Raw genomic sequence first — 12,256 nt, 5'->3', positions numbered from 1 at the left:
CAGAAATCATTACAGCTAATGGTTCCAGGTTTTACTGAATAAAACAGTTTGTTTTTTAGGGAGTCTCTGACACATTTTATCTTCAGTAATACAATACTGTAGAAACTCTAAGTCCAAATAATTGTGTCTGAGAGAATATTAGCTTAAAAGTAAATACTGGTATGATGTACACTAACCTGGACAAGCTTAGATTTTCATGAGCAATAAATCTGGAGGTGGCAAAACGAAAAACTACCTTCTACTATGTCTACAAAAACTCTCCACTATAACTGTGTGCAACAATCACTTTCTAGAGATGTGGTGTATGCAATGATAAGTAGATTTTCACATAGGAAGATGTAGTAGCCTAGAACATACGTTCAGCTATAACCAAGGAATGGTACCACAATTAGTCAGCTCTGTCAGAGCCATTTTGCCCTTAAAAATGCAGACTCATTCAATTAATATCTGAGTTGTTTAGACTACTGGGTTACAATTCTGGCTCTACCACTTAGCGGCAGTTTGACCTTGAACAAATTACTTCACCTCTGTGTCCCAGTTTTTTGTTTTGTTTTGTTTTTGTAAAACAGGGCTATAAGGATTACCAAGTTGCAAAGAATACTGAAAGGTTCACCAGGTTGTAAAGATTATTGAAAGCAGCACATGACACGTAAGTGTGCTCAGTAAGTATTACTGTTATTATCCCACTATTGACCTCCCCCCCAATACACACACACACATACACGTATCACTGAATAATTTCTTTTACATAACAATAGAGGAATATAAGATCCCATGAATGTTCATTTTCATCCCAAAATTTGACTGAAATACCATCAATGACTATAGGAAGCAGCATAGCAAATGTCTTGGAGAACAGATGTGCCTGGGTTCAAATCTCAACTCTCCCACTTAAAATACAACCATGAGCAAGTAATACAAAAGATTAATGCCTATTTGTAGAAAGGCTATGAAGATTAAGTGAAACAATGTATGTAGATCATCTAAAAACATTTTATTTATTAGGCGTTCTAGAAGCATCAGTCCTCTTCCTTCTCAACAGTGGTATGAGAATGTTTTCCTTCCAGGATCTCTGTACTGATACTTAGCCCACTAGACAGAACTGTTCCACAACTAAAAAAAATATGAGACCACACTAAGTTTCCAAACTACAGTGGAGCCGGTGGAGGGAGGAGATCACACTGAAGAAGGGAGAGAAATCACACATAAAATTAAGTTCACAATTTCAGGGTACTTTCTCATTTAAGTTTTTTAAGCTCAATATTTATGCACAAGGAGTCAATCATGGCTCATGGCAGGCTTAAGAATAAAAATATGAAGATAAACTCTTTCCCCTGTCCTCACCCCTAGAAAGTATATCTTGTATGTCCTGATGGACCACAAAAAGTATATAGCTAGGCTGAGCACGATGGCTCACGTCTGTAATCCCAAGCAATTTGGGACGCCGAGGAGGGTGGATCACCTGAGGTCAGGAGTTCGAGACCAGCCTGGCCAACATGATGAAACCCCGTCTCTACTAAAAATACAAAAATTAGCCAGGTGTGGCGGCAGGCGCCTATAATCCCAGGTACTTGGGAGGCTGAGGCAGGAGAATCATTTGAACTCAGGAGGCAGGGGTAACAGTGAGCCAAGATCGTGCCACTGCACTCCAGCCTGAACAACAGAGCCAGAAGTCCACCTCAAAAAATAATAATAAATAAATAAGTAAATATCTAAACCAGTGATTTGGCCAGGCGCAGTGGCTCACACCTGTAATCCCAACACTTTGGGAGGCCAAGGCAAGAGGATCACTTGCGGTCAGGAGATGGAGACCAGCCTGGCAAACCTGGTGAAATCCATCTGTACTAAAAATACAAAAAAATTTAGCCAGGCTTGGTGATGCACGCCTGTAATCCCAGCTACTCAGGAAGCTGAGGCACAAGAATTGCTTGAACCCAGGGGTGGAGGTTGCAGTGAGCCAAGATCGCACCACGGTTCTCCAGCTCGGACGACAGAGCAAAACTCTCTCGCGAAAGTACTAAAACTTTAAAATAAAAATAAATAAATAAGCCAGTGATTCTCAACTAGAGGCAACTTAATCCTCTAGGAAATATTTGTCAATATCTGGAGATATTTCTGATTATTGCAACTGGTGAAGGTGAATAGATAAGGATGCTGCAAAACACCCTACAATGCACAGAACAGCCTCCTACAACAAGAAATTCTCCAGCCCAAAATCTCAAAGTGCCAAGGCTGAGAAACCATGATCTAAAAAACTATAAAGTACTGTAAATATAAATGTCTTCCTCCAAAAAATATGTTCTTATCCTAGCATTCTTGGTCAAATTTGTATTCTTATTGCAGATTTAGTAAGGAATAAGCAGTTTGATTATTTCAGATGAAAAACTCCTAGTACTATTACATTCCCATTATCATAACCCCCAGTTTAAAGGGGGGAGGAAGTGAGGCTTACTTTACTTTTCTTTGTCTATTTTTACCACATAAAAAACAAGTTTTACAAAGAGCCCAACCTTTATTTTTCAACTGCACCTCTGATTCATTTGAAAGCATTATTTATATCACAAAAGTGAGTTTCTTCTACCTCACTTCTATCTTACTTCTGCACAAAATATTCAAAAGTTCACATTTACGTGATAGGAAAGCACAGTATATGAGGCAGGGTACAAGGTTAGCTTTTAACAAATTGGGAAAACCATAGGAGTGGCTAAAGAAAATAAGTCACCAGTTCATTTTGTAATCACAACATGCTTAAGAGGTCTCAATAATACCCAAGAGGTCTCAGTAGTTTATTTCTAATATGCAAATGAGTACACTTAAGAGGTTAAGTAATTTGCCCAAGATCACAAAACTACTCAGGGGCAGAACAGGTGTGCTCTTGCAGTTACATTATTCTGCCTCTGCTCCTGAAATTTAAAAATCTAGATTTTGCAGAAGCTCTAAGAGAAAAGACTGACAAATTAAACATATAAAACAAATATTTCTACATAATCAAAGAATGCCAAAAACAAAAAAATTTCAGAGAAAAAAAATTTGGCAAAGAATTTTGCAAAGAAGGGCAAATTTCCTAAATATAAGAGTTCTTACAAATCAGTGAGAAAGAAGACAAACAGCCCATCAAGAGAACAAGTAAAAAACTAAAGCATTTTACAAAAAAAGAAATACAAATGGTTTCAAAGAAAAAAAAAAAAAATAAGTTCAACCTTACCCATAAAATAAATAACAAACTAAAACAATGAAATTGTTTGAAATCTTTCTGATCACTGGACTGACAATAATATACATGTTGAGCAAGCTGTGGAGGAAATGACACTCTCAAACATATGTGCTGCTACAGCAGTGTTTCTGAATGCAAATGAGCAATATCTTTTTTTTTTTTTTTTTTTGGAGACAGGGTCTTAGCTCTGTCACCTAGGCTGGAGTGCAGTGGTGCAATCATAGCTCAATGTAACCTCGAATGACTATTAGGACTACAGCTGCACACCACCATGCCCAGCTAATTAAAAAAAAATTTTTTTTGTCCCAGATGGCTCTCACTATGTTACCCGGGCCCTGAACTCTTGACGTCAATCAATCCTTCCACCTCAGCCTTCCAAAGCACTGGAACTATAGGCCTGAGCCACGATGCCTACCCCAAATTAGCAGTATATATGCAGATTAAAAGTATCCTTTGGCCCAACAATTACACCTACTAGAAATTAATCCACATGCTCACACATGTGCACAAAAACATGTAGAAGAGTATCCACTGCAGCATAGTTGTAACAAAAGATTGAAAACAAAATAAATGTCCAGTATTAGGTGGCTAGTAAAATAAATAACAGTAAGTTCACATATAGAAATACCCTGAGGTTTTGAAAATAATAAGGGAGACCTACATGTGATGATATAGAGCAATCTCCTAAATCAGTTAAGTTAAAAATAATATAACAACAACAAACTGTGAAACAATAAACAGCTTACACAAAAGAATATACATACACAGTGCATATATTATATATATTTATTCGCATATACACAGACTATTACTGGAAATTCACACAAGAAACTGGCAAGAATGGCTGCCTCTGAGAAAGCAAATGAGGGCCTAAAGTAGTAAGGGAGACTTCACTAGCACTGTATGAATTTTTTCAAACAAGAATTTATGTTGGCTTTTTAATTTACTAACTATAAAACCTAAGTCCCAAATTCTGAGCCTCAGTATCCTCCAATCTGAAATGATAATAATAGCTTAGTTCATAGGTTATGCTTTGTAAATTATAAAGCAGCACACAAAATTATAAATTAGTCCTCTAACTGAATTGTCCAAATCCATTAATTAGTATCATTCCTCTGACCAATTTCTCTAAATCCAAAGATGAGACTGTTTAGGATGAAAACTAAGTGTAGATGTAATCTTAGAACACAAAGCTTTACTTTACACATAGTTATTGTGTATTCAATTTAAATGAATAAATTTTTTAAAATGACACAGAGAAATGCTAAATCAGCTGATTACAGAAGGAATACATTCTCACTGTTGAAAACAAAGTAGATAAAAACTACAACCATGCTACTATAAAACGGTTTTTTATTTCTTCCAGTCTTTTTTCTACGCATGCTTAACTGGGTTAGATCATTTGTTGAAATAAGAAAATGTTCACTTTACTGTAATAAAGCATTCAATTTACAAGATTCCTCAGATTATTAAAAACGCCTAATAAATATAATTGTTAATGAAGGCATACCTTGTTGATTCAACTGCTTTAAAAATGAAACTTCAGCATGTGAGTTTGCCTAATGAACTCTGCCTGGATTAACTTTTCATTTATTATTTCTATCAATTCTCCAACTAACCAGACCTCTCTCAGGCCATTTACTTGGTTTTGGTTTCCAGAGTTCTGATTTTTTTTTTTTTAACTTTCGTTTTAGGTTCAAGGGTACATGTGAGGGTTTGTTACATCAGTGGACTTGTGTCACAGGTATTAAGCCCGGTACCCAACAGTTATATTTTCTGCTCCCAATTTTATTAGGCCCCAAACTCACAAACAAGTGTATAAAGTGCTTTTTGTAATTCCCTGAAGAACAAGTAAAATACCTTAGATTGGGCCTTTAAAATCACACTATTACAGAGTGCAGAGATTCTGAACTACAATTCATTGCTAATGATACTCAATCTTTTTCTACCACACCTTAGTCTGTTACTAGAATTCTTTCTGCAAATAGAGTGAAAACAAAGATTATTAGATTATTCCTGAGAGACTCACTATTGGATAAACCTCACCGTTCCTAATTAATTTTAACTATGACAACCCCTCCCAAGTGCTGAACATTTCAAGCCATCCTTGAGAAGGGTTAGATATCTCTCCCAAGGAAGAACAGATTTCCTGAGTATATGGAACCATAATTATAGGCAAAAAAGAAAAACATCATTAATGTGCCTTTCCCATTGTAGGAACTCACATATCTGTCATGTTGAGAACAATATCACTTTTCTGCTTCTGAGAACATGTTGTAATTTTCAAACTAACCTGTATTTACTGTCATAATTGTTAAATCAGACTACTAAGATGATATGTTTATTAGCACACACTGTATACTTGTTTAAAAAATGAAACTGAAAATAAACACTACAAACTGTGAAATTATGGGAGATGTTTTCCTTTAATTTCCAAGTTTTCTGTAACAGTTATAACACTCTTATAATTTAAAAAAAAGCATTAAAATTGTTTTTATACAATTTATATATCAGGATTTTTAAAATTAAGTCCCTACTTAAGGGCTTTTTTATTACTTTAAAAAAAAAAAAAAAAGAATCTGACCACATAGGGAGTCCCGGTCTCTACAAAAAAATTTAAAAATTAGCTGGGCATGGCGATGCATGCTTGTAGTCCCAGCTACTCAGGAGGCTGAAATGGGAGGATCCCTTGAGCCTCACTCTGCATCCTCAACACAGTTTGCAGGATGCAGTGAGCCAGATTGTGCCACTGTACTCCAGCCTGGGTGACAAAGTGTGATCCTGTCTCAAAAAAAAAAAAAAAAAAAAAACCTTGCTAAAGCAAGAAAACCAGTATAAAGCTGAATTGCTAAAAGACTATTTTAAATATTCAAATCCTATCTCAGTAAAATAAAACCTTTATCATCAATAGCACTAACTTTGAACACACAATTGTATCATCAAGATACTATTAAAGGCACTAGAGATTCAGGGGCAAAAACCATGGCTTATATCCTCAAGAGACTTACTACTTAAGACAATGGCATGTGCTGACAAAAAAGAATAAAAAATACTAGGGAGCGTTGGATATGCCAAGCATATAGTACATAGAGAAGTACAGTGAAATAGACAGCTTTTGAAGTCCTACAGACCTTGGTTCAAATCTTAGATCCACCACTTACTAGCTTACTTACTAGCTCCTCTAATTTGTAAAACATATTGTTAGATTCTAAGTGTAGTAAAATTCCTGGCATATAGTAATACCCAAAGGGAAGTTAACAGTATTATTATTATTAGGGATACGGGCATTAGGGAGTACAATTGATTACTGGAAACGTTTTCTAAAAGTATTACATGCTTTTTTTTCTAATCTAACAACAGAAGCAAAAATCAAGATCATCCTTCTTCAGGTTTTACTTCTCACTGACAAGAAGTAAACAGAACAACTAGAAAAGACAACTGAATTAGAAAACATTAAGGCTGTAAAGCACTGAAGAACCCAGAGAAAGTCCACTAGGTCTATAAATCATAGAACACTGTCTATAAAACGGGATCTTAAGAGTTGGAAAGGTCCTTAGATCAACTAATTCAAACTCCTCTAGTAGAAATAAGTTCCAGGTTTTGTCTCCGAGGTCAAAGAATTGTTAACTACTTTTGTTCATGAGTATACATATCCTCAGTACCTAGAGTAATTCCTAGCACATAGTAAATGCTCAGCAAATATTTGTTGAGTCTATTTTAAAGTTAAGAAAACTGAGGCCTGGATATTTAACCCAAACCCATACAGTTAGCTGTTGCCAAAGCAGAACTGGAACTACCATTTTGGTACTCTAGTATTCTATCATCTCTAGAAGCTAGAATATAATAATTTAGGTAATTTATTCTGGTGGCTGGGGAGTTGAAGGGTTGGTTGGCAAGCTTGGAAAAAGGAAGGAAGGCATAAGCTAAAACATTTTTCACATTTTTTCCCCAAACTCAGTTTTGCTTAATTGGTAAAGGCAAGAAATTATAAACAAGATAATCCCAGTATAGTATCTAGTACATAATAGGTACTTTAAAAATATTTGCTGTATGAAAATCATCATCATATGAACAGAAGCAGAAACTAACTTGAGCATGTTTAATCTCCATAACTGTTACAGAACCCTTTAGAGCTTTCAGTCATTCCTACAACAGTTATTAATTACTTTCTTCCAGCTAGGTACTATGGGAGAAGATGGATTAAAAGATGTCCCTGCCCTGAATGATCTCTCACTTGAGTATACCTATGTCTAAATGTGTGTGCTGGGAGGGTGGGCGGGGTGGGGAGAACAGCGGATGACAAACGGGTCAATAATGAATGTGAAACCAGGCTGCATTGTTACTTAGTGTATTGGGCTCAGGCAGTTACAAAAAATTAAAATTAAATGTAAAAACCACAAATCTGCAAAGTTTTGAAATAATAAGGAGGCACACTAGGGTATACTAGCGACTGGAAATGTTATTTTTTTCCCGTGCCTTCGTAATTCCTCTTATTGCCTCTTCATGTTTTAAAATCAGAATATTCTGAATTTACTTACTTGAATTATCAATAAAAATTAACCACCAATGTATATTCTCTCATGTGTGAGGCACTGAAGGATAATAGCTACTACTGACTCCGTTCTTACTGTGTACACATTAATACCTAAATATATAACCCAAGAACATATGTAAATTTTTTAAATGGCTATAAAACTGACAGAGCCTGAAGCAATTCTCCAGAGATGAATGATAGTAAATAGAAGCTAAAAACATGGTATTACCCAGGGAGAGAATAAAGTATGTACACAACTGAGATGCAATTTTACGGAAGTCTTCAAGAGCACAAAACCTTCAAGAAGGGAAAACTCCTGCCAGAATTGGCCAACAGAGCCAGAAAACAACAGCCTGCCAACAGGGATCTTGTTTAATGCAAGTCACTAACTACACTCTCAGAAAGTGAATACCTAAAAGTCAGTGCTGTCGCTGTTCAAATTGGAGTTTTGGGAGGACCCTTCCAAACATACATAACCAAGATTAAACCACCACATTCCATGTTAAAGGGTTCTTCCCCCCTGTTATCTGCTTGTCAGAACAGGACAAACACCACCACCACCAAATAAACTGGGAAACAGACTTCCCTTATGACACTTAGAATTCTGCAAACACGAGTTAGTTATTTTACATGAACCATGTACATGACTCCCGGTTTCTGAGAAAACATTTTTTTCTCTCTATCCTAGTGTTAGGTAAAGCCTCTTGATTTTAAACACAGAAAACTCCACCGCCGAAATGTTTGCCCCATCCCAGCGCTAAAGCCTTAGAAGCACCGACGAATCTAGGCCAAGGAGAGTACAAGATGGCAGGGAGATACCACAATGCAGACAAGGAAGACCGGGTGGGCCCCAATCGGGAAGCACGCGCCACCAGCCCTGGAAAGAACCTTCTGAGAAGGAGACGTGGGGGCGAGTTTGGGTCAGAGCAGCAGGAAAGGGCTGTCAGGTGTCTGTCACTTTATCATCCCGGACACCATGTTTACATTGTAATTGGCTTCTTTACAGAGAGGGAGGGACCAGGTTCCCAGCGTGAGTGATGTTTAGAGGTTTTCTGAGAAGCACAAGGACTGGACTTTGACAGGAAGCAACGAGGCAAGAGGGAAGCTCGAGAACTGGTTTTGCTGAGGATTCCCCCAGAAGTGCTCCCCGGGCGGCCGTTCCTGGCACCAAGACTGGCGGAGCCACCACACCCGTTAAAGGGATCCACTGGGACAGCCATCAGGCGGGAGCCCCCCGAGGGGAAGTGGAAGTGGAAGCAGACGTGGGTAGGAAAGGCTGCATCGGGGGTCTGACCCAGAAGGAAACCTGATGAGGAGGGGGAGAGGCTGAACGGAGGAAGGGGCTGGCAGAGTAGGTAGCTGAGTAGGATGAGACTTCTTTGGAGGCGAAGCTAACTACATTAAATTGCTAGGAAGGGAGGGTTTCCGTCGGACTCTGGGGGAAAGGCAGGTCTGGAGAGGAAAGACTGGCTTGGGGGGCCCGGGCGTCCGGCTCTCGAAGGCAACTCTAACGGGGGCGGCGCGCAGCCCGCCCAGCGAGCAAGCCTCGTGCGCCCCGGGGGTGCGGCCGGCCCGCGCGAGCTCAACAGGAGCTCACCTGCGGTGCGTGCGGCCCGGTGGGAGGAAACTTCCTGGGTGGGTGAAAGCTGCCCCCCGCGAACCAGCCCGGCACCGGCAGAGCGCGGCCGGGTCATAGTCCACTCGGCTGCCGCGCGGAGGGCGGCGGCGCAGAGGGTGGCGGGGGCCGCGCGGGGCGGGGCAGGGGGCGCCCGACGACCCTGGGCGAGGTCGCGGCGGCCGCACCGGGGCTCCGGCTCCGGAGGGCGCCTCCCGCAGTCGCACCCGCTTTCCCTCACACACACTGGCCGCCCGGCCCACAAGCCGAGAAGCTGCCCGGGTCGACGAAGCTGAGGGCGGTGGGGGAGGGGGCACCGGCCGGCCGAGCCCAGCGGACGGGCGTGTGGCGTTACCTGTGTCAGAGAAAGCTGGGCCGCCGCAGCCATGGTGTTTCCATCATGCAAGGGAAGGGAAGGAAGGACTGGCTGACTGGGGCTCGGGGCGGAGAGAAGGCGGAGGGAGCGGCCGTAGGCGAGGCCGGGGCGGGCGTCTCCCCTAACTTCCACAACTTCCCTCCTCACGCCCGCCCCGCCCCGCCCCGCCTCGCCTGGCCCCGCCTGGCCCCGCCTGCCCGCCCTCCCGCCCGCCGGAGCAGGCCGCGGCGCCGCCCAAACCCTGGCACCGGAGTTTCAGCCGACGGACCAGAGCCTGCCCCTGGGGTCGCCTGGGAAAACCCGGCGCGGACGTAAAATTAAAGCGGACGGGCTGCAGAGGCGACTCCAGATTGGCCTGTGAACCTCAGACAGGCCACCTACCTACGCTGAGCTCCTGCTTCTGAAAAATGGGGGAAATTATAACCAGAGGCCAAGTTGCTTACAAGGACTAAATGAGATAATGATAGAAAATAATAATGGCACTTTGTATATGCCAGGCTCTGTACTAGACTCTTATTTTTTGAATTGTATGAATGAAGGAACTGAAACACAAGTGTCTTACTAAGGTCATATAGCTAATTATATAGCTGAATTAGAATCCAAATCTGACTGTAAAACCTTTATTTAACCATCTGCTAGTATATTGAAAAAGACGTTAAGTTATTCCCTCCCACAGCCAAAATCCATTTGGAAAGGGGAAGCAAAAATGTATTTGCCCGGTGCCTGTCACATTTAGATTGTTTAACAAGGGAACGCTGGTGCCTGTAGCACTCCTAGCTTCTCTCATTGTCCACTTGGCAAACTCCTTCTTTCTCAGGGCATAATTCAAGTATTACCTCCTTTGCAAAGTATCTTTTTCTCCTCCTCATGTCAAAGTTACTCTCCTTTATAACCTTTCTTCTCTACCTTGTGAAGTCATCACCCTAATGACAGTTTACACCTATCTATCCCTCTAGATTAAGAGCTCCTCAATGTCAAGAACTGTTTTCAATATATTTCTATATCGTCAGACCCTAGCATTACAGTACGTGCTCAGTAAAGGCCTTCGTTCCTGTCTATATTAAACATAACACATCCTACACCTTCTGATGCTGCCAGTCTTCAGTTGGATTACCCAGTTACTTGAAAAATTCATCTTCAAAGGCTCAGAGTATATACCACCTACTTCAAGAAGCCTTCTAGGAACTCCACACCCCACCTCTAAGTTGTTCTGATGTGACCTTTTTTATACTCTGCCTTATTTGTAAGCGTTAGTTGAGGGCTTGTCTCCACCTCACTGCACTGTAAAATCCTTGAGAACAAGGGGCTGACTCACTACTATATCTCCCTCATAGTTGAGCCTACCACAGAGACTTCAATAAATGTGTTTGCCCGAACTGGTCTTAATTTCTTAGTCACGTTGGCTTCCCATGACAACAAACCACAACTCTTATCAGGCCTACACCCATTACCATTATCACAGCAGTCCCCGTGGTAGGAGGGACAACCGAACAAGACCCAGGATGGAGTTAGCCCCACCTAAGTTTTTAGACTATTGGTGCCACAAGCAAACCATTCCAGGAATTTCCCCAGGAACTCCTAATTATACTCAGACCCCTTCTGGCAAAGGCCAGCTAACAAAAGCAAGCCATATAGGTCTGGTGAGTAACCACTTATTCAAGAGCATCTTCCTTGGCTTCTTTTTTGCTGTTAATGTCTTTAACTGAAGAGAGAATAAGAGATACTGTTTTACATTACTTCACTTTGGTACATTTATCAGCCATAACCACAACCGATCTTTCTACTGGTTTTTTCTACTTTATATTAGCACATTTGAGCTTCACAACTCTAAGAGGAAATAATCCTGTTACTCACTTTACAAATGAGGTCATGCAGGGTCACAGAGGCTAAGTGATTTGCCCAAGGTTATACAACTAATAGCCAAAGACGCATAGTATAGTGAAATAAATAGGGCTTGGACATTAGGAATATCCAGATTCCAGTCCTGGCTCTCGCATTCACTAGTTGTATACCCTTAGGGTTGTTGTGAGGATGAATGAAATAACATATATGAAAGTGCCTAAACTTGTAGCTACACAAATTATGAAATCCGAAAATCATGGAGCAAATTGCTTTGGGGAGTATAATTTCACTTGCTATTCAAGGAGACTCCTCCAAACCATATGAGATGTAAAATATTCCTCTCAGATAAATAAGGTGGAATCCCTGCTGTATAATTTCCTGGAAAGGCAGTGGGAGTAGCAAAGAGAATATTAAGAATCACTTAGAGTGTGACCTCAGGCAAACCATTTAACCTCTCTGAGCTTCAATTTCTCATATATGAGCTTCAGTTTCTCATATAGGAAATGTAAGGAATTATTACTGTTATAACTCTTATATGATTTATATTAAGTCAAAAGTCACACCTTATCCAGGCATGGTGGCACATGCCTATAGTCCCAGCTATACAGGAGACTGAGGCAGTTGCACAGAGCACAAATTCAGCCTGGGCAACATAGAGAGACCCCATCTCAAATA

At 40.7% G+C, this 12,256-nt stretch overlaps 1 protein-coding gene across 2 annotated transcripts in view; it reads right to left on the bottom strand.

Annotated features, from left to right (window-relative positions):
* Positions 1-10,227, bottom strand: part of EPS15 (epidermal growth factor receptor pathway substrate 15) — a 166,255-nt gene extending 156,028 nt beyond the window's left edge. For both annotated transcript variants that reach the window (XM_033226407.1, XM_033226410.1), the window contains exon 1: positions 9,719-10,227. In XM_033226407.1, the coding sequence (XP_033082298.1) occupies positions 9,719-9,751 (33 nt within the window). In that variant the 5' untranslated portion in view covers positions 9,752-10,227. The remainder of the gene's footprint in view (positions 1-9,718) is intronic.
* Between the last annotated feature and the right edge of the window lie 2,029 nt (positions 10,228-12,256).

Source organism: Trachypithecus francoisi, unplaced genomic scaffold, assembly GCF_009764315.1.
Source record: "Trachypithecus francoisi isolate TF-2019V2 unplaced genomic scaffold, Tfra_2.0 Lachesis_group12, whole genome shotgun sequence".
NCBI classification, from domain to species: domain Eukaryota; kingdom Metazoa; phylum Chordata; class Mammalia; order Primates; family Cercopithecidae; genus Trachypithecus; species Trachypithecus francoisi.
The sequence above is the reverse complement of the archived record's forward strand: the minus strand, read 5'-3'. Positions and strand labels throughout refer to the sequence as shown.